General features: G+C 45.9%; 1 protein-coding gene across 1 annotated transcript in view; it reads right to left on the bottom strand.

Annotated features, from left to right (window-relative positions):
• The window catches only part of ZZEF1 (zinc finger ZZ-type and EF-hand domain containing 1), a 183,981-nt gene extending 162,696 nt beyond the window's left edge, over positions 1 to 21,285 (bottom strand). The window contains exons 1-6 of the mRNA XM_040424851.1: positions 20,750 to 21,285; positions 14,688 to 14,832; positions 12,983 to 13,177; positions 10,251 to 10,422; positions 7,880 to 8,079; positions 1,471 to 1,681 (exon numbers count right to left, since the gene is read on the bottom strand). Coding sequence (XP_040280785.1) covers positions 1,471 to 1,681; positions 7,880 to 8,079; positions 10,251 to 10,422; positions 12,983 to 13,177; positions 14,688 to 14,832; positions 20,750 to 21,130 — 1,304 coding nt within the window. The 5' untranslated portion in view covers positions 21,131 to 21,285. The remainder of the gene's footprint in view (positions 1 to 1,470; positions 1,682 to 7,879; positions 8,080 to 10,250; positions 10,423 to 12,982; positions 13,178 to 14,687; positions 14,833 to 20,749) is intronic.
• Positions 21,286 to 23,629: the final 2,344 nt, after the last annotated feature.

The following is a 23,629-nucleotide window of genomic DNA, read 5'->3' as shown; positions in this document are numbered from 1 at the left end:
TCAACGCTACAAAGTGTATCCAACACGTTAACGACAAATGTCAAGGCTGGCCACACTTCTTGGGTTTCCTTGCAAAGTTAGCAGCTGCATAAGTGGGGACAGCAGGACTCCCCATAGAGAAGGCAGGGATTTTTGTTTTACCCTCCACACCTCCTCCATCGCTGAATACACAGTGCTCAATCAAATGCTGCAATTCTGGTTCCTGCTCTGGTGCAAGTGATCATTTGATTGCTGCAGATCCAGATCAGCTCTGGAATAAGGCTCAACAGACATGTAAAATGTAACTGTGGCTGACATATTAGGCCCAGTTACAGGCCCAGAGACAAGAGAAATCAGCAATAAAAAAAATGTTTAAATGACCTTTAAAAAAGTCTTATATACCTTATGGGAGCATGCAAAGTAAAAAATAAAATAAAAGCCAGCTTCTAGCCCCCCCCCCCCCCCCCCCACAACTGTAAACTATGTATCCTAACCACCGCTAAGAAAAGGGGATAATTTAAAAACTTATTTTAGATGCTATAAAAAGTGTACCAAGAAAGCTTCTGTCAAATAAAAAAAAAAAAATGCTAAAATAAAAAATGTAATAAAAAAAGCCCCATATAGCACCTAAAAAAGGCACACAAGAAAAATGAAAAAAATTATGGCGCTCAAAGACGCATATGCTGAAAAAAAAACTGAAAATGTGTCTAGTAAAAGAAGTGGGGAAATGGCCCAGTTTTGTAATGGATAAAGAAGTCTGTCACCTCCAAAATCAGTTTTAGGGCTCACGCACACGAACGTATTTTAATCCCGCGTCCGTTGCGTCTTTGTTTTTTTGCAGCCTGTATCTGGAACCATTCATTTAAATGAACAGACAGACATGACTCTGTGTGCATTCTGTATCCGTATGTCCGCGAGTCTGTTCCGCCAAAAAAAATAGAACATGTCCTATTCTTGTCCCTTTTGCAGACAAGGATAGGCATTGCTACAATGGATCTGAAAAAACAAAAAAACACGGGTGTCACATGTTTTGCGGACTGGATAATACATACGGTCGTGTGCATGAGCCCTCAATTAAACATACCGCAATGTAGGGTAGAGCCCTGTTAACCATACCTTTGCTTGTAGAAATCCTGTCCTGAGAAATGCTTCTTTTTAATGGTGCATCTCAGACATGACCACTGTGGTCAGTGCACTTGGCTTCCCTTGTTTCATCACTACCAGCTCTGAAACGTAATGGACAGTTGACCAGACAAGAAGGGAAGGTGCTGGGCAGCATCACTAGTGGAGTGATGGTGCACCGAACAAAGTGGAAATGCCTGGGTGCACCAAAAACCTTATCTGGGATATAAACAGGGGTTTTCCTGATAACAAATCCCTGTCATTGAATATTTTCTTTGAATCTGTCCGAAGTATCACCAGAGCTACAAGAAACTGCAGAAGAAACAGCAAAACTCAATGTAAAGTCACAAGAAAGGGCATTTTACATACTGTGTGTGCTGCTGGACAGCTTGTGCAAGGGCTGGGTTCGTCTCCATTGAAGTTGTCACAAGTGATGTCAGCAGAGAAAGATACCAAATTGCCGATGCATCAGATACAGACACTGCAGACTTTTTTATCTTTTGGTGGCCAATTGCTCGAAGACCACGAACCCTCGTATCACAGCCGTCACTCAGACATCGCTTAATATTTATCTGCACAACTGGGGAAAAGAACATTTATAGTGTTATTTTAGGTCAGGCATTCATAAATGTATATGTTAAAGTGAACGTGGGTATGCATTATCACAACCATATCTGGAAAAGAAATGTATGGTACATATGGGAACCTATGCAACAACAAAAGGTTTAAAAGTGTATTCCGGTTGTTTGATCTTATCTCCTACCCACAGAATAGGGGATAACTATTAGATTGGCGAGTCCACTGGGACCCCCACCGATCACAAGAACAGGGCCCATGTACCCCCCCCTGAAATGAATGGAGCGGCTGGTCAGGCATGCATGCAGCCACTCTGTTCATTTCTATGGGAGCTCTGCAGATAGCTGAGCGGCGTACTATCTCCGGAATTCCCATAGAAATGAATGGGGCGGCCAAACTTATGCCCGACCAGTCGCTCAATTCATTTCAGGGGGGCTGCAGGGGATACGGGGCCTCTGTTCTTATGAACAGTAGGGGTCCCAACACTAGGAACCCCAGCGATCTAATAGTTATCCCCTATCCTGTGGATAGGGGATAACTTCAAACAACCGGAATACTCCTTGAACTGTAATCACATTGCAAGCAGCAATGATCACAAGCAACCAAAGTACACCGATTGTTTCATCCAAGTGTAGAAATAACTGATTGATCAAGAATCCTGCTTATTCACATTGCCACGTGAGGATCGGCTATCTGTAGAATTTCCAGTGCTAATGGTATTAAACCAATTACTGCAACAAGCAGAACTCATTTCAATTGTCTAAACTATGGAGGTCATTGATTAAGACCAGCGATTTAGACGCGAGTCTTAATAACCCCTATACCTGGCGGTGGACCAGACAGTTATGAAGAGGCGTCTGCCTCATCGTAAGTTCGGCGGTTTCACCATTGCTTCTAAATGTAAGACGTCTTCCTAGCTGTGTTACATTTAGACCATTTTGTACGCCTAAAACGGCATAGAAAATGATGAGTGAGAAGGGCCTGTCGGTCCGTCACCTTTCCCGCCCCGCTCACATATTTAGACCTAGCTTGAGCAGGAAAAAGTCACAGATGGAGGTGCAAATAACCTTTGCACCACAATCTGCGTCAGAATTACACCTAATACAGGCGTATTTTGGCATAATAAATGACCCCCTACATTCCTAGGTAACGCCTTAATTTTGTCTAACCAGGCAGCTATCTCGGGCTCTGCTCACATTTCATTTTTACAACTCATTTGTCGGATGTTAGCGGGGAAGCCTGTGGTGCATTAACCAAACGAATCCACTGGATTCCATACACGATCTATGCCCAAAAAAACTTTCCTTTCGCATACCCTTTCTTTCTACTATATAGGAAACTATTGTCTTCAGCACCTTTCTATTTATACAGATACATTAAAATAATAGGATTTGTTGTCCTTGACCGTGTTGATTTTGAAAATCGATCTATTCAAGGCTATACGAAAATTGAATTTGAGAGATTTTTAAGAACCTACCGCACACACAGGAGAAACTGTTTGATAGGGAAGGCGAACGTCCAGTCACTATAGGGCCATTAGGATTTAGTATGAATGCAAATTTCGATTCCGCAGAGATCTCCTGCCTCGAATGGATGGTGGGTGGTGAGCTCAATAGGACTGAGGATATGGAGTTATCTCAGGTGTTTATGGGCGGTATCAAGTCCACATATAACCCCCCCTTGCCCGTCGGTTCCAGCATTGATGTTTTTCAGCGAAAAGTTCTGGAAGGGGTAAAGGCCTTGGTTTACCCCCAGGCCAAGAAAAACATCACGGAAAGAGAAAAACTGACTTTGAAATTGCTACAGAACAACGATGATATTGTTGTGAAGCCGGCGGACAAGGGGGGTAATGTGGTCCTCTTAAGAAAAAAAGTTATTATATCTGTGAGGCCCATAGACAATTAAAAGATGTCAATATGTATGAGGAATTAAAGAGGGACCCTACCCATGAGATCCAGGGGAGTCTGCGGAGTCTGTTGCATAAGTATGTGGAGAAGAACTTTATATCAAGAAATAGAGAAGAAAAACTTATTCCATTATATCCAAGAAAACCCACTTGGTATTTTTTCCCGAAGATCCACAAGTCACTGACCCAGCCCCCAGGGAGACCTATTGTCTCGGGGGTTGGGTCAGTGACTGAGCCCCTTTCCAAATATATTGATTGGCTTCTTAGACCAACTGTGCGTATGATGCCCTCTCATCTTAGGGACACATCCGACTTGCTACTGGCATTAAGATCCATCCAGTGGCAGGAAGGATCTTAGTTGGTGTCCCTGGATGTGGATATTGAGAGCCTTTATACGCGGATTACCCAAGATGGAGGCATTGAGGCAGTAATTGAGATCCTAAAGAACATGGACAAGAGTGGAATTTTCTTGAATTTTGTTGGAGAGGCACTTTCTTTTATACTAAAAAACAATGCCTTCATGTTTGGGAACAGTTGGTTTAGGCAAAGGTGCGGTACGGCTATGGGTACGTCCGTGGCATGCACCTTTGCCAGCCTCTACTTGGCACGTTTTGAATGTTAGATACGTATACTCGACTGCCAACCCATATCTTTCACATATGCACACCTATTTTAGGTTTGTGGATGATGTTTTCATAGTGTGGCGTAGTGACGAAGGTACGTTCAGTGATTTTATAGAATACCTCAATAGAGTAAATGAGATGAATATGAAATTTACATATGTATTTTGAGGTGAAAAATTTGAATTCCTGGACGTCCTGGTATCCGTTAAGGAAGGGGAGTTGGTGACGGAGTGTTTTAGAAAACCCACGGCCACCAACTCCCTTTTACATCACTCGAGTTTCCATCCAACTAGTAATAAGCAAGCTGTACCATTTGGCCAGTTTACACGACTGGCCAGAATTAATACCACTGAAGAAAGCTTCCAAAAGCAAGCAAGAGACCTGAAGAGTAGGTTGTCTTCTAGGGGTTACCCCATGGAATTATTAAATTACACAATGATGCGAGCATCCGATACTATTTGAGGGGGAGAATTACGAGCAAAGAAAAGATCCAGAATTAGGGGGCAGCCTTCTCCGGTAGTTTTTCCTTTCAAATACAGTTCGATGGCGGAGCAAATCAGGAAAATCATTGAGGATAATTGGAACATGTTGGAGAGAGACGCCAGTCTTGGGGATAGTGGGGGTTCACGACCCCTCGTATACTTCAGAAGGTGTCATACCCTAAGGGATACACTAGTAAGGAGCCATTTTAAAGGGAAAAAAACGGGATACATGGTTGTATGGTTGGCGCCCACAGGGGAATAAACGTTCGGGAAGTTGCTCCTTTTGTAAATTCAACTTACAAGGGTCCTCAGTCTCGTTTGGAGGTTTACATCATAGAGTGAACACATGTAGAAGTCGTTTTGTGGTTTATTTAGTACTGTGTGTGTGCGGTAGGTTTTATATTGGTAAGACCATACGCTGTTTATTTGAAAGGTTCCGTGAACACGTGGGATCAATTGCCTCCGATAAAGGAGTCCTACGATTAATAGAACAAGTCCGCACGGTACACGGCGGAGACAGTAGAGTTCTACGGTTTGCAGGTCTGGAAGTAGTCCCAACCCCTCAGAGGGGAGGGGACAGGGATCATGAACTTCTTAGAAGGGAAGGCAGGTGGATCTTACGGTCCAATGCTATGGGCCCCCTTGGGTTAAATGAAAAAAAAGATTTAAGCGTATTTTTGTGACTATCTACTACGGATTTGCTCAATGTTCATTTTTGTTTTTAATATCAACTGATTTATGTCCTGATGTATTTTATGTAAATATACTGCTTGATCGCAGAGTGATGGGCAGATGGCACGGCAGGGGATCGAACCCACCAATACGCAGTGTATGGTGATCCGGTAAGTTAGCGATCCCGCCACCACTAAAGCACACACTTTCAATCGGATCATGTGTGATGGAGGTGGGTGAGCGCGATCGCAACAGCGCCGTACACAAAAGCTGCGTTATGGACGGGAAGTGATGTAGTGGGTATACGCCCCTAGTGCATTTACCTATATAAGGTGATAGGTGTGCTTGACTTGTGAGCTGTGGCCAGAGGAAGCGCTTCGTGCACGAAACGGCCGTCGCCCTTACTGTTTGTTTGGTTCCACTGTATCGCGTCTGCTCCTGACCCATGGTGAATAAAGTAAATGAAAACGTCGATTGGCGAGTGCCGCTGGATTATTTTCTTATGTTGTACCTGTAAAATCCTTCCCCCCCCCCCCCCCCCCCGAGTTCATTTGTTGGTTTTTCCTGGCTGCTCCTATTGCTTTTGTGCAAACTGATTAGCTCAGTGTCTGCAGGAGGGATATAGCTGAGGGGAGGAGCTAACACTTTTTTTTTTGCTTAGTGTCACCTCCTAGTGGCAGCAGCTATACCCCTGGTCTTCTGTGTCCCCCAATGATACGAGTGAGAATTATTTTTTTTTTTTATCAGATGATACCATCAGGGAATATGAGAAAATATCATAGTTCCCTGCTTCCATAAGAGGTATAAGTGTGAACAGAGCCCTAAGACCATTTTCTAGTAAATTAAATGAGACCTCTCTGTGCATGTTAGACATTTCAACTATAGTATTCTTTTTCATCTGGTCTAGGGATGAGCGAATCGACTTCGGATGAAACATTCAAAGTCGATTTGCATAAAACTTTGTTCTAATACTGTACAGAGCAGGAGCTCCATACAGTATTAGAATGTATGGGCTCAGATGAGCAGAAGTTGTTGCTTCGCGAAGTCTCGCGGGACTTCGCGCAATAACTTCATAAATTAATTTGTACTGTAAAAAAACATTTCCCGAACTCTGGTTCGGTTCCAAGTGGTACCTTTTCCCGAGTTCGGGAAATGTTTTTTTACAGTACAAATTAATTTATGAAGTTATTGCGCGAAGTCCCGCAAGACTTCGTGAAGCAATAACTTCGGCTCATCGGAGGCAATACATTTTAATATTGTTAGGAGCTCCTGCTCCGTACAGTATTAGAATGAAATTTTATGCGAATCAACTTCCGAAGTTAATTTGCTCATCCCTAATCTGGTCATTGGATCACAGAGTGTCTTTTTACATGCACTGCTACTTTAAAACTTCACTTTTATTTTATTCTCATTAAATGAAGAGCTCCTTTAGTAATTGCAATTTGTGATTTAACTGTGAGGTTATTTAAAATATTCAGTAGAACTGTAGCAATTGCCTTTTTCAATTCCCACAAGATAGATATATAGATATATATATAGATATCTATATCTATATCTATATCTATATATCTCTTGTGGGAATTGAAAAAGGCAATTGCTACAGTTCTACTGAATATTTTAAATAACCTCACAGTTAAATCACAAATTGCAATTACTAAAGGAGCTCTTCATTTAATGAGAATAAAATAAAAGTGAAGTTTTAAAGTAGCAGTGCATGTAAAAAGACACTCTGTGGTCCAATGACCGGATGAAAATGAATACTAAAACCATTTTCACACATGCGTATTCAGTCTGGGAAGCAGGGTCTGTGCGGGAGCAGTATTTCCCAGACTGAACACTACTTCTCTGAAGTAACCGCACAGAAGCGTCAAGATTTATGAGGCTGTGAATTCTTGTCTCACCGCAGGTCTACTGGACATAATGCTGTAACTACAGTAAAGTAGACCTGCGGTGAGATACAGAAATTCGCAGCATCATAAATCATTATGACGCTGCGAGTTCAGTTCAGAGAAGCAGTGTTCAGTCTGGGAAATACTGCTCCTGCACCAAGCGTGTTTCAGTCTGAAACTGGCCTAAAACTGTTCGTCCAGGAGAAACATTTATCCACCTATCCACAGTATAAGTGATAAATGTACAGTAAGACCGCCAAACTCATCATGAGTGCCAGTCCTGAATGGGAGCTGAGCTGCAGCACATTACACAGTAATCAGAAGCGGTCTGCTTCCAGCTCAGTACACTGTGTTACCTCTGGCGCCAGCTGAGACAAGTTGATCTGCAGGGGTGTTGGGTGTCGGTACCCTGAGGGTATGTCACCAATTTCTACAACCCAGAACAGGAAGAAGCTGTCAGCTTTATCAGCTCTAGTAGGGGCAGATTTTTTTTCTGACATTCAGTCACTAAAGGAGCCCTCATCCTTGTAGTTTTATGTTACAGCCTGAGATATACATGTATTGAAATCTATGCAAACAGCCCATATCCATAAGAGAAGACAAAGCAGTGGATTTACTGGACGGACTCACACATCTGACTTATGTTAGCATTTTCCAGCAATGTCACATAGCCTGTAATATGGCTGGGAATGTGGACCTCTCGAACCTCCTGCAGACTGCTGGGGTTTCGTCCCACTGCGACAGCCACTTGCTGGGGCATGTAGCTCTGGTCTGCAGCGCACACAGCAATTGATAGGTGCCTCAATACAACATCAGATTTCATTCGCAACCTATGGGAAATGAAGATATTAGCTGTAAAATAAAAATAGATGCAGTTTCTCCGATAAGAACAGAAGATGAATACAACTAACAGGAAACAGATACTGAATCAAATACGTAACCACGGAAAAAGGCAGAATTATATTTTTATAACAGAAATTTATTTTTATAGGACAGAAAAACATTGAAAAGATTACGTGCATGATACTAAAAATAAAAGCGAAAGTGGAAAAAAAATATTCTAACAAAAGTATCCTTGATCCACTTAGGGCCCTAACTCGAGAGATGATTCAAGGGGATACTTCAGTTCAGGAGACATTGGCATAGCCAGGTATTACAGGTATTATTAGAGATATTACTTGCTGGATCAGTGGTGGAGTTCCACTCATAAAGCGGGTTTCTTTATTGACTACTATCAAGGGATTAAAGCGGTTGCCCCACAGAAAATTTTACACTTTTAGTATGGCCAGTGAGTTATTCAATAAAATGTATCTGTATAGCACCACTTTCTGTTTTTTCTCTTATTACTTTGGCTCACCGAGAAGGCCGCACATGCTCAGTTTCATCCTTCAGCTGCCTCCTAAGCAGTTATAGGGAGAAAGCTGCGGCAGAAAGGAAATGCCCCCCCTTAGCTGCAGCAGAAAGGAAACTCCCGTTAAGCCGCCACCTTGATATAAATCTAGCAGAGCACTTGGAGCAGTAAATGGGGAGATCTCTGGATCCATGTGAGGTACAGAGCTGATTCTGGCTTTGTTAGGCTGCGTTCACACGGGCGAGATTTCCGCGCGGGTGCAATGCGGTAGGTGAACGCATTGCACCCGCACTGAATTCCGACCCATTCATTTCAATGGGGCTGTTCACATGATCGGTGATTTTCACGCATCACTTGTGCGTTGCGTGAAAATCCCAGCATGCTCTATATTCTGCGTTTTTCACGCAACGCAGACCCCATAGAAGTGAATGGGGTTGTGTGAAAATTGCAAGCATCCGCAAGCAAGTGCGGATGCGGTGCGATTTTCACGCATGGTTGCTAGGTGACAGTCTATTCACTGTATTATTTTCCCTTATAACATGGTTATAAGGGAAAATAATAGCATTCTGAATACAGAATGCTTAGTAGGTGATCAATTGAGGGTTAAAAAAAATAAAAATTAACTCACCTTCTCCTCTTGTTCGCGTAGTTCCCGGTCTCTTCTTTACTTCTTTAATGATGAACTACGGTGATGGACCATGTGATTGGAGCATGTGATCTGACGTCACCAAAGGTCCTTTAGCCCATAGCCTCATCATTAAAGAAATAAAGAAGAGACCGGGAACTACGCGAACAAGAGGAGAAGGTGAGTTAATTTTTATTTATTTTTTTAACCCTCAATTGATCACCTACTAAGCATTCTGTTTTCAGAATGCTATTATTTTCCCTTATAACCATGTTATAAGGGAAAATAATAACATCTACACAACACCTAACCCAAACCTGAACTTCTGTGAAGAAGTTCTGGTCTGGGTACCACAGTCGGTTTTTTATCACGCGCGTGCAAAACACATTGCACCCGCCCGATAAAAACTGAATATCGGAACGCAATTGCAGTCAAAACTGACTGCAATTGCATTCCTACTCGCACGGGTTTGCCGCAATACACCGGGACGCATCCGGACACGCTCGCGTGAACCCAGCCTTAGAAAGAGATTGCCGTGTACTATATGGTTCCTGACATTAAAGGGGTTGTCCAGGATTAGAAAACCATGGCTGCTTTCTTCCAAAAACAGCACCACGCCTGTCTATGGGTCGTGTCTCATATTGCAGCTGAGCACCATTGGAGTCAATGGGCACAGTTGCAATACCTCACACAACCAGTGGACAGCTGTGGTGCTGTTTTAGCAAGAAAGTGGCCATGTTTTTCTACATCTGGACAACCCCTTTAAACTTTGTACATTTTGGCTAACATTATCAAAGATTTCAGTTGCTGCAGGCATTTTATACATAGCTGACCTCCACCATTGTTCATTCACAATGACTTTGAAGCCATTACTAATCTCTGAATGGCTGCCATACCTGAAGAGCAACATTCATGAACTGCAGCAACTGAAATCTTATCAGAAGCCTGTCAGGTTCTCCTTCCTCCTCAATCACTTTTATATCATATGTTGTATAGCACCAACTTCAAAAACAAGCAGAGCGTACCTTATCCAGTGAGAGCGGGCACTGCCATCTGATTGCCAGTATGAGGTTGTCTCCCCATTAGTCATCTTGTCTATATCTGAGGAGTTTGATGAGGTTTCTATGTTACTGTAACACTTGGTTACTGTTTTATACTTCAGAGCTTCATCACTGCCACTCAGAGCAGAGCAAAATTCTGGAAAAGAGGTAAGCATTACATGGATTTTAACGCTTCAGAAACAAAGGAAACACAATATGTGCAGTCAGTCAGATTGGGTAGTTCCCAGAACAGTACTGCCAAGTAATTCAAAATACAAAAAATAAGGAAAAAAACTGTCTAGAAAAGAAGATCTCTACCCTTACCATCAACATTCCTTGTGTCCTCAAAGTTGGTTCAGTAAGACAACTTAAAAGGGTTGTCTGGGTTCAGAGCTGAACCCGGACATATCCCCATTTTCATCCTGGCAGCCCCCCTGACATGAGCATCGGAGCAGTTCATGCTCCGATGCTCTCCTTTGCCCTGCGCTAAATCGCACAGGGAAAAGGCATTTTAAGGAGTTTCGGTGATGTACCGGGGCTCTGCATGGGGCTGCCAGGAAGCCCGGTGACATCACTGGCACTTATGGGCGTGCTTTAGAGCTGCCCTAGCCAGTAAAACGGCTAGGGCAGAGTTAAAGCCCACCCATCAGAGCCGATGACGTCGCCGAACACACTGCCGGGTAGAAGCTTCCGCCCGGCAGTGTGTTATGATAAACAAAAGAGCCCTTGCCCTGCGCAATCTAGCACAGGGCAAGGTAGCGCATCGGAGCAGGAGATGCTCCGATGCTAGCCTCAGGGGGGCTGCCTGGGTGAAAATAAGGGTATGTCCAGGTTCAGCTCTGAACCCAGACAACCCCTTTAAGGTGGTCATACACAAATCTAAAAAGTTGACCAAAACAGACAATTTCAACCACAACAATTGTTCATCGGGTGAAATTTATCAATGAATGACTTTTAGCTGATGGAAGACAACCCATTTTCATCACAGTCAGATGAAATAGCTTTTCTTTTAAGAACGAACATTTGTGGACCACAATCTTTTTCTGCAAGAACGTTCTCAAAAAGATCTTTCGTCCATCTTCAGGTTTTATTGTAACGGCCAATATGGACTAAAAAAGGTGTAAGCCGGTATCTGTAAAATTACAGTTCACCAGCTGACGGTTCAATCATCAACTAGCTTCTGCTTAATGTGCATGACCACATCATCCATGGTCTGCTGAAGGGTGAAAGGTCATCGTGGACTATAACCACTAGGAGACCTGGCCTAGTGATATCATTAGACTACATTCACATGGCAAAATCAACAGACTGTAAATGCTTTAAAACCACTTCAAAACAGCTTCCCATTGTTTTCCATGGGAAATACTCACCATAGTTCACATGGGCAAGTATTTTTACAATCCGCACTGAAATCCGCAGGTGTTCGCAGGGAAATCTGTGCAGTCAATCTGCATCAACTGCTGTGGATTTACATGCCGATTTTCCGCATGCGGATTTTACTCTCCTCATTGAAGTGAATGGAGAAAATCCGGTCAGCAAAAATAAACTAAATGGACCTGCTGCAGATTTTAAAATTCACACCATAGGTCAAAATCTGCACTGAAAAAAATCTGCATCGTGTGCATGAGAATTTTAAATTCTCATAGAATACAATATACATGACCTACAGTGCAGATTTTCCGCACGCAAATCCTGATAGTGTGCATTTAGCCTAAATCCACAATTTATATAGTGGATATTCCATATGGATTTCATCCTCTACCATGTATGGAGGGAAATAGGTGACAAATTTTCATCAAAATCTGAAACAAAAGCACAATTAACTAACGGATCGTATTTTTCTATTGCAATTTACATCCAGTGTGGATGTACCCTTAGGTTAATGTTCACACCACTGCCCAGATGATCAAGAGCAGCGTCTAAAGAGGAAATCATAACTGAGGGGCCCATATGCTGATCACTAAAAAAATAAAAAATAAATATCTGGTTAAGCAATATAATGGCCTCCCATAGAAAATGTCTAAGAACCCAGACTGTATGCTGTGGAAGTTATAGATCATGGGGAAGCCTAGAGATACCCAGCCCACAGGCAAATTGGCTCATAGCCTGCAACGTTAGATGAAACCTGTGTAATATGCTTTACTACATCTTCTGCTCATGGCGCAGCTTTGATGTTCTCAGTTTTCTACTAATATTTTAGGCGTATTTGAGACACAAAAATTTGTCTGTACGCTCTCTCTCTCTCTGTCTGCATCCACATAACACACAGACCCCCTTTTTCATCGGAGACTCATTCATTTAAATGAATGGGTTCATGTTTTGCAGACAGACTGGAAAGGCCGTTTGAATCCAGCCTTATAAAAATACATCTCAAATAGTGTTCAGCGAACTTGTGTTTCAAGTTCAGCGTGCAAAGTTCGGGTTCGAAATTCTTAGATAACCCGAACCCAAACTTTGCACACCGAACCTGAAACACAAGTTCACTCTTCACTAATCTCAAACATAAACTGATGTTTAGTGCATGAAGTTTCTTTATTACATTGATCACAGTTAAAAAGAGTAATGAACTAAATAGGCACTCTACAGGGGCGCCGCGCGCACTCTACAGGGGCGCCACGCGCACTCTACAGGGGCGCCGCGCGCACTGTTTGTAGAAGAATATGATATGGACAATATATAAAACGAGTACAAGTAACATGATGAAATACTAAACTTACCCTTCTCTTTTTTACAAAGTTTATCAAGGTAATCCTTCAGGACAGAAGACCTCATGTTACATATGTTACTGCAGCATTCGAGCATGGGATAAGGGATCACAGCACTGGGAATTCGGTTTCGATGCAAAAACCGCAGCGTCTTTGAAGAATGTAAACAGAGACGATCTTTCGATTTGGAGAATATGTCTACGAAGCCTGAGACAACATGGAAACAGAGAGAGAGAGAGACCTAAAATGAAGTCCAGCTGTGGTATACCAAATTCATAGTCTTCTTGCATTTGGCTCAGTGGGTAAGAACTCCCACATTTAAACAAGTTTAATTATATTGTGGCAAAATGAATGCATTTTTGTACTCTGAACAAACACCAGCAGAAAATACCTTAAAGGAATTATCTCCCCTCCACCAATGATATTCATGTAGAATATAATGCTAGAATTAATAATTTACTAATATAATCTTTGTTCCACTAGTGCCTCCTGGCTCAATTTCATTTTGTAGTCCCTTTCAGAACGTAATTTATAAGGCTGGCCTCTTTGGTGGCCAGGATAACGGCAGCGTGCATAGATGCACATGAGAAGTAGTCCCCTTCCAGGCCACCTCATATATGCCGTCTTGAACAGCTCCAGGTAGTGGAAGTAGCCTTCATGCTGTTCCTGGCATGTAAAAGAATGCAGTATTACAAGTCCAAGAACCAGTTAAGTTTCTCTGGACATGTCATACCTGCGCACGCACAGGCAACAGGCAGGATTACATTATGCCAGCGCTGCTTTCCTGTGCCCATTAGTCAGCTGTAGCTCAGAGAGGGAGTCTAGAGACCAACTGAAAGCAGGAGGCGAGACAACTGCAGAAGTGGACTGCACAGAGAGCAATGCAGTGGCAGCATAGAACCTGTAGGGGCCCAGAAGCCCTCCTGCTGTCTGCTTCAGTCCCCTTAGTTCTTGACTACTTTCGCTCCCAAGCACCGCAATGACCGGCCATGAGTGTGGGAGGAAGATGTACAGCAGCATTATGCAAGATATTTTACTCGATTACAGAAAACTGTTCTTCTATGTGGAGTTCAGCAGGCCATACAAATCTCTCCTGATAGGGAAAACTAACTGATCAGTGGAGTCCAACCGCTGGGACCCCACCAATCCCAAGAATGGGGGTCCTGCGTTATCACGTTCATGTAGCGGCATGTCAAGCATGTGCCCTGCTGGAGATAACCGAGTCCAGCTAACCATTTCCAGTGACCCTGTAGAGAATGAATGGAGTAGTAGGGCACACGCTTGACCTGCCGCTCCATCAGGACAGGGGAACGGGACCCTCTGCTCTCAGGATTGATGGAGGTCCCAGTTAGTTATCCTGGGGATAGGGGATAACTTTGCACAACTCCTTTAGTTTCTTCTGCCCAGCTTCTCACTGGCACAGGTCAGGGTGCCTTCCCACATGGCAGATTTTGTTGCGGAAATTTCTGCAGTCAAAAATCAGTTCCATTTATCTGAATGGGGGTTTGTTTTGGTTGCAGGCACATGGAACAGAACAATCAGGATGCTGAAAGACATCCCCTATTCATGAAGATCTGCTGATCAGAAAACGGAGGGCTCAGCTAGCATCATACGTGTGGGCAGGTCCACTGCACAAGCCAAAAGAAAGAAATCAATATATATATATATATATATATATATATATATATATTTTTGAATAACAAAATACTAATAATACCTGGGGTGAGGGAGCAAGCTTGCAGCTGTCGGATAATATGACTCAATTCCCCTTGAAGATTGGCACCATTAGAGGCCTTGACGGCTTCCAGCATGCTCTCCAAGTCCACCACCTCATTGCCTTCCGTGTCAAACTGTGCAAATGCCTGAAAGAGATGCCCATGGTTAATCCCAGATGGAAAGTGTTCTTGGCAAAAAGGCAAAGACATAGAAGTTTGTGAATCATGGAGAGGAATGCTGACTGCATTCATACATGACCACACACCAGCCAGTCTCAATCCAGTCCTAAAAGCTACAAGCATATGCTACCCAAGAGGGAGGCCGCCTGTGCTTACGGTGTGTTCACACGTAGCGGCAAAACATGTTAAAGGGAACCTGTCACCTGGATTTTGGGTATAGAGCTGCGGACATGGGCTGCTAGATGGCCGCTAGCGCGTCCACAATATCCATTCCCCATAGCTCTGTGCTTTTATTTAGGCAAAAAAACGATTTTATACATATGTAAATGAGGCAAGTAAGGAGCCCAAGGGGCTGCTACTAACGTTTCTGGTGCCCAGCCACGCCCACCGCGAAAAACTCAGGACTGAAAGGGTAAATAATATAATTAAAATGGAGGTTTAAATGTGTTATCTTTTTTTTTTTTAAAAAGACATCTCTCTTATTTAGTTATATAGCTACTGAATGAGACAGGTGTTTCAGAAGGCATGTCTGTACCTACCTTTAACATACATATCTTCTTGAGAAGCCAATTTGATCCTAAAGGGTTAATTCAATCTGAATAAGGAACTGCTCTAATCTAAACTCGGTGTCATTTCTCTTATCTCATTCTCTCTGCCCCTTATCACTGCTGCAACCTGGTCATTAGGCCTCATGCACATGACCGTTGTGTGTTTTGCGGTCCGCAAATTGCATAACACAGATGGCGTCCGTGAGCGTTCCGCCATTTGCAGAACGGCACGGACAGCCATTAATTTAACTGCCCATTCTTGTCCGCAAAACGGACAATAATAGGACAGGTTATATTATTTTTTTTTGTAAACCACGGAACGGAGCAACGGATGCGGACAGCACACGGAGTTCTGTCCGCATCTTTTGCTGTCCCATTGAAGTGAATGGGTCCGCATCCTAGCCGCAAAAACTGCGGCTCGGATGCGGAGCAAAACAACGGTCGTGTGCATGAGGCCTTAGACTGTATTGTGGACACAATTCTTTAACTCAAAGAATGGAATGAGTCTATAACCAAGTAGAACCATTCGATTCTTTTAACTAGTAGACTCAGTGTACTGTGTGACTCCGTGCTGCTTGCTTCAGATCTGATTGCCTGCAGCAGGCCGGGGAGGCGCTGGCAGAAGCCTGCTTCCACTTTAGGATCATGTTACACTGGAGTCTCTCTGCTAGCAGTAGGCGGAGCTAGTGATACCTCACAGACTGACTGAGCCGGATCCGCTCCGTCAGGTGAACCGACTCCTCCAGTTCAGTGAAAGGAATCGATTCGTTCATGAACCGGACATCTCTAATGCCAGCACAGGGAAGGAACACTATGCCGGCACTGACATGCCACGTACTCGCGCATGCGCAAGATTACAGCGCTCTAGCTTTGTGACGTCGGGGAGCAAGGAGGAGATTCGGAGGATGCGGGGCGGTGCTGGGCTCCTTCACAGTGGGCATGGCTGGGCACCAGAAACGTTAGTAGCAGCCCCTTGGGCTCCTTACTTGCCTCACTTACATATAGATAATATAGTTTTTTTTTTTCCTAAATAAAAGCACACAGAGCTATGGTGACTAGATATTGCAGATGTGCTAACGGCGATCTAGCAGCCCATGTCCGCAGCTCTATAGGCAAAATCCAGGTGACAGGTTCCCTTTAAATAATTCTGTTTCCTTGTATTTTTTTTACTGCACCTCAACTGCTACTTGTGAACACACCGTTAGGGCAGCGCGAGTCTGCTGACAGGTTCCCTTTAATTCCTCCAGCACTAGCTAGTACAAAGATTCAAAAGCAAATATTACAAATGAGTTATGCTAACATCATCATTTACAAGACACTAGAAATGACCCTGGCCCTGCAGTGACCAATATTGGCATAGGCAACCTATTCTTTACCTCCATAGGAGCCTTGGTTGTACCTGGCACGGTGCCCCTTGTATCTACGTGGACTGTAATTGCTTGTTTTAGTGCTCTTGATATGGCTGAACTCCAGTTCATCTGGGGCAGAAGGAAGGGACAGGCCAAATAGGATAATAAAGTGATATGGACACTGGTAGGGATAATTCCGGGAAACTTATGCAATATTCATGGTGAATCATAAGCAAAAATGTTAGATTTTACCCCCAGACACTGGAGCAATCAGCAATACAATTACTTATACTGCACACCACGAGATGGTCTAAAAGGCTTCTATGAAGCTCCAGGGACTGACGGGGTAAAATTCTGCGCTCACAACTCTTATTTCAGAACTGAACTCAGGACCCCCTCCTTTCTGAGCTGAAAGTACTTCCCTTTTTATTCTCTTATATTCTATAACTCCGGAGGGATTACAATTATCTGCAGGCATATTGGTAGTACTCCGACTAAACATCCCGAGAGATAGGGACGGGGCACATCTAGCCCACTAGCGGCTCTTCCATTTGTTTGTGCATTGCCGAGTCCCTGATGAACCCCAAAAGATTGACAGTCTTCGAGGAAACGCGTTGGCCTCGATGGTCCTCATGACTGATGTAATGGTAGATGCTGTCTAATATTTCCTACAGGGTCCTCATTGACCAATGTACTGGACCTGAGGCTCATATGACTGATTTTATGTTAGATGGTATCTCAGTATCTCCTGCAGTGTCCAACTGACCTAAACTCTACTGTATTAATGGGGTTATCCAATCCTAAAAAAAAAGCTTACCGGGTCCCTGTGCCGCTCCTGGTCCCTGCACTGCTGCTGCTTCTTCTCCACGTGCACAGATGAAAACATCTGGAGTCGATGGTGAGCAGCCAATGGCAGGCGGAGACACCTTCACTTTGGATGTTTTCATCCGTGCACGGGGAGAAGCAGCAGCGGCGCAAAGGGGATCAGCAGCGACACATGCCCGGCATATGGGCTTTTTTAGGATTGGATAACCCCTTTAACGGTGACTCACCCACCTACTGTGTATCAGCATCACAGTCCAGTTTTTTTCCTAGCATTCCCTGCACTTGTAGGTGAACCCATGTCTTCATCCTGGATACCCCATTAAGATCAGGGCAATACAGGGAGAACAAAGAAGACAGTGGGATCGCCCTTGTCAGGGCGGCAGTTCTGCTCCTAGGCAGGGAGAGAGTAGGGTCGCTGTAGGGTGGTTAACTTGGGCTTATTTTCATTTTGGGAGTTTTATAGCAACAATTAAAGGTTACGTTTTATGGGGTCATTCTGTTTTTGCTGCAATGATATTGACAATACCTCTTCTTCGATATATCCCGACTTCACTGACAAGTGACTGGTCAGATCTATGCTTCCCCAGTATCAGTGACTGGTCAGATCTGTGCTTCCCCAGTATCAGTGACTGGTCAGATCTGTGCTTCCCCAGTATCAGGTTCATGGACTGCTGGAGAAGGCACCTCATCATAAATGAATCACATTCTCCAGCAGCACAGGGGATATCGAAGGCCAGCAAGATGACTCCCAGGCTACTTTAACACTAGCGGCACGGACCTCCGGCAGGCTGTTCCGTCGGGTGAACAGCCTGTCGGATCCGTCCTGCCGCTAGTGACCGCGTGCCTCCTGACTGCCGCTCCATCCCCATTGACTGTAATGGGACGGGGGCAGAGTTCTGGCGGAGGCACGGCGAGAGGCTGCCGGAATAAACCTGCAACATGTCCGACATTTATTACAGCAGCCTCTCGCCGTGCCTCCGCCGGAACTCCGCACCGCCCCCATTATAGTCAATGGGGACATAGCGGCTGTCCGGGGGCACAACGGTCACTAGCGGCAGGACGGATCCGACAGGATGTTCACCAAACGGAACAGCCTGCCGGAGGTCCGTGCCGCTAGTGTGAAAGTAGCCTTAGGGTACGGTCACACGGTCAGGTTTCCTTGGACAACAAAACCAGGAGTGAATTCCAAAGAGAGAAGAAGTCATATCATCCACTCCTGATTTTGGCTTCCAGAACTGCATGGTGAAACCTGCCTGTGTGGCTGTACCATTTCTAGACACTTATTAAAACTTGTACTCCAGGTTGGACTTCACTTTTTGCTCAGTAAGGGTGCGGCCACGCAGGGAGGATTTGTTGCAGTTCACCATGGGCTCGCTGCAAATTCCACCCTGTGCATTACAAATTGCCATGCTGCAGATTTTAAATCCGTACCGCAGGCGAATTTCTTCTGCGGATTTCTTTGGGAGCCTTCACACACTGTTTTGTTGGAGAAATTTCTGCAACCGAAATTCAGTTCCATTCATCTGAATGTGGTTCTTTCGGAGGACAGCACACACATTTTTACGAGGCCAGTTAAATGAATGGAACGGATTTTCAGACGCAGAAATTTCCGCAACAAAATCTGCTACTTTAGGGTATGTTCACATGGGGCATACAAGGTGCGTGTGGGAAATTCTCCGCCTTTTACAGTAGCAATCCCATCCACATACTGCGTTAGAAATCCACAGCAGAAAGTGACCGGTGGGGAGGATTTTAAATGGGCATCATGTTACTTCAGGCTGCGCATTTCCACAGCAGCTTCACCTTTTCCAATGCGAACGGTGAAATCAATGGAAAATCTGCAACAAATCCCCGGTGGCATTTCTGCTGCAGAATCATGGCTAAATCTAAACTCCAAATCAGCCCCACGCGGCGGTACCTTAAAACGAGGATTTTCTGCATGCAATTCCAATATGGAAACACCCCTGAACATACCTTAAATCTCCCCAGACTATATCAGGGATGTTATTGATCTTACGTTTATACAATGGGGCGGACATGAGTTGCCCCTCTGTTTACACCACTGGATGCTGCGGTAGCGATGGGCACGGGTGCTTGATTCGTTACAGTGTAGTTACCAGAGTGCTTTGTACAGTCATGTCGGAGTGCCCTCCGTCAACCATACTGCCCATCAGGATTCGGCTTGCCTTGCACTACAATCCCATGCGTCCCCAGCTCCTGGGGTGAAGTCCATGTACCCATACAGCAGCGGGGTGCATATGTACAGCACAGACGGCTCACTAGTCAACGGATAAGACCAGGATTTACCGCCAATGGGCAACAAAACCACCACTTATACCAGAATACACTACAGCCTGGCACACAGCAGTAAATCCTCCGCCGTGTCGGAGGACATGATAAAACACTTCACTGCTATTTCTCTGTATGGCAGTGTTAGAGGGCCCCCACCGATCCTGAGAGCGAAGGGGTGCCGTGCTGGTTTACCTCTGCGGTCCTTTCAGTGCGTTTCGTGGCGTTTCGAGCACTGGTTGTGCAGGAACGACAACAGAACTGCCAAATAAGCCAGTGCTTCAATCTCAGAAGGCGGAAGGGGCAATCCCTTTAATAAATGTACCTCTTGTAAATTTAAGGGGTCGTCCAGGACATTTAAACAACAGGAGATGTGATGAAATAAACTGTTACCTGGGATATCGCCCTCCTCTCGCCAGTCTGTGCCCCTGTCCTCCAGTGATGACACTACCCACAGATCGGCCACAGTGGTCCCTTGTGGGTAGTCATGGGCACTGCTGGACAACAACGGGGACCGGCGAGAGCACCGGAGCTTTCCGGGGAACAGATTTTTAGTTCATCACATCCGCCTTCTGCTCAGACATGTAACGTCATTCGTCCTACACCCATTTCTTGAGGAAGTGTTTGGCCTGGCAGAAGTTGATGTGTTTTTGTCACATGCCTTTCTTCAGCCTATTGTTCCCTATAAAGAAATCTATGGGAAATGTCTGAAAAAAACACCAATGACGTGAGTGACTGGTAAGATGGCACTTGGTTGGCAGCTCTGGCCATACACATGGTACTGGGTGACCCTCACAGGTACAGTCCATAGGGCCAGGGGTGAGGCCCTGAGGATGGAGCTCGCTAGGTGTGTGGCTGCAGAGGGCAGGTTACCTCCTCGCACTCCTCCCGGCCGCTGCCTCTGCTCTCCAGCATCTCCACGAACTGCTCCCGGCTCAGCGCCTCTTCCCCCCGGCTCAGCCTCTCCTCCAGGGAGCGGAGCAGGGCGGTGTGGTGCCGGGACACCACGGACTCCGGAGCCCCCACCTCCCGCACACGGGCCGCGGACTCCTTCAGCCGGGCCTGCTCCAGCAATGCTCCGGGTGACGGGGGCAGCAGTGTCGGTGCCTCCGGCCCGGAGACCACCTGCTGAGCCGGTCCTCGCTGGCTGGCCGATCCTCCTGCCGCCGAGTCCACGGCCGTCGTTCCGATCTCTTCCTGCTCCATCCCGGGGTCATCCTCGTCTCCGCTGCCGCCGCTCACCACATTCCCCATGACTATGGCAGCTCGGAGTGTCCGGAGGGCCTGTGAGGCCCAAGCCAGCGCCCGTCTTCGCCAGCCTGGTCCCGCCCCGCAGCCCGCCCCACACTGACAGCTCAGGCCTGACACCTGTTAGCAGCAGCCTGGCCCGGTAGCCTCGAGACCCGCCTCTGTGACTGGAGGGAGCACTTCCTCATCCGGCACAGAGGGAACTACTCTGAGCTGCACCTTGTACTGTGCTGCCTGGAGTTTACTACCAGACCCCGGCAGGAAACAGGCAGAACAAGTGCTAGACCCCGGCAGGAAACAGGCAGAGCATGTGCTAGACCCCGGCTGGAAACAGGCAGAGCATGTGCTAGACCCCGGCTGGAAACAGGCAGAGCGTGTGCTAGACCCCGGCTGGAAACAGGCAGAACAAGTGCTAGACCCCGGCTGGAAACAAGCAGAACAAGTGCTAGACCCCGGCTGGAAACAGGCAGAGCGTGTGCTAGACCCCGGATTGAAACAGGCAGAGCGTGTGCTAGACCCCGGCTGGAAACAGGCAGAACAAGTGCTAGACCCCAGCTGGAAACAGGCAGAGCATGTGCTAGACCCCAGCTGGAAACAGGCAGAGCATGTGCTAGACCCCAGCTGGAAACAGGCAGAGCATGTGCTAGACCCCAGCTGGAAACAGGCAGAGCGTGTGCTAGACCCCGGCTGGAAACAGGCAGAGCGTGTTCTAGACCCCCAGCTCGAAATAGGTAGAGTGTGTGCTAGACCTCAGCTGGAAACAGGTAGAGTGTGTGCTAGACCCCGGCTGGAAACATAGGGTGTGCTAGACCCAGTGGCGTGCCTTTCTCCGGCACCCTCCCCCCAATACTTGACCACATACCTCTTACATCCAGGGACATCTCCTGTCATGTAGACCTTCTCTTTCCTCTTCTCCTCCGTTAGACCTCCATGACAAATGTTTTTAAGGCTACTTTCACACTAGCGGCACGGACCTCCGGCAGGCTGTTCCGTCGGGTGAACAGCCTGTCTGATCCGTCCTGCCGCTAGTGACCGTGTGCCCCCGGACTGCCGCTCCGTCCCCATTGACTATAATGGGGGCGGTGCGGAGGCACGGCGAGCGGCTGCCAGAATAAATGTCAGACATGTCGTAGTTTTATTCTGGCAGCCTCTCGCCGTGCGCTGCCGGAACTCCGCCCCCATTATAGTCAATGGGGACGGAGCGGCAGTCCGGGGGAGCACGGTCACTTGCGGCAGGACGGATCCGACAGGCTGTTCACCCGACGGAACAGCCTGCCGGAGGTCCGTGCCGCTAGTGTGAAAGTAGCCTAATACAGACACGTTAGATTTCTCAGTTTTTCCATCAACCTCCCCATCCTGCTGCCACCCCCAATACTGGGCATGTTGTGCCCCCCAATGTCCCAGTTACTATACTTCTGAAACAATAGTGACCCCAGTAGACATAATTGGGGTAATTTATCAAACTGGTGTAAAGTAGAACTGGATTTCCAAAAGAGCTGTCAAATATGAAAGGTGGAATCTGATTATGCTGCTATGGGCAAATAAGCCAGTTCTACTTTACACCAGTTTGATAAATTACCCCAAATGTCCCTATAGTGTCTACAGCAGCTATAATGTCCCCTAGAGTGCCCCCAGTAATAACACCCTATAATAGAATTGCCCCTACAGTGCCTCCCCAATAGCAAGGCCCCCCACTCTGCCCCAAACAGTAATTTTCCCCACGCTGCCCCATATAGTAATTTGCCCCACACTGCCCCATATAGTAATTTCCTCCACACTGCCCCCACACAGTAATTTCCCCCACACTGCCCCATAAAGTAATTTGCCCCATACAGTAATTTCCCCCACACTGCCCCCATACAGTAATTTCCCCCACACTGCCCCCACAAAGTAATTTCCCACACACTGCCCCATGTAGTAATTTCCCCCACACTGCCCCCACAAAGTAATTTTCCACACACTGCCCCATGTAGTAATTTTCCACACACTGCCCCATGTAGTAATTTCCCCCACACTGCCCCCACAAAGTAATTTCCCACACACTGCCCCCACAAAGTAATTTCCCACACACTGCCCCATGTAGTAATTTCCCACACACTGCCCCCATAAAGTAATTTGCCCCATACAGTAATTTCCCCCACACTGCCCCCACAAAGTAATTTCCCACACACTGCCCCATGTAGTAATTACCCCCATACTGCACCCATATAGTAATTTGCCCCACACAGTAATTTGCCCCACACAGTAGTTTCCCCCACATTGCCCCATATAGTAATTTTCCCCCACATAGTAATCCCTCCCATAATTATTGCCCCCACATAGTAATCCCTCCCATAATAATTTGTCCCCACACAGTATCCCACTATAATATTTCCCCCCCACATGTCTTCCTGTGTCCCCCAAAGTTGGCACATAAAAGAAAAAAAATAAAATAAAAGCTAAATACTCACCTATGTCCAGGCACTTGCTTACAGAGGAAGGCGCGCACACTTCACTGTGCTGCTG

The sequence above is a fragment of the Bufo bufo genome, chromosome 3 (genome assembly GCF_905171765.1).
Source record: "Bufo bufo chromosome 3, aBufBuf1.1, whole genome shotgun sequence".
In the NCBI taxonomy this organism is placed as follows: Eukaryota; Metazoa; Chordata; class Amphibia; order Anura; family Bufonidae; genus Bufo; species Bufo bufo.
The sequence above is the reverse complement of the archived record's forward strand: the minus strand, read 5'-3'. Positions and strand labels throughout refer to the sequence as shown.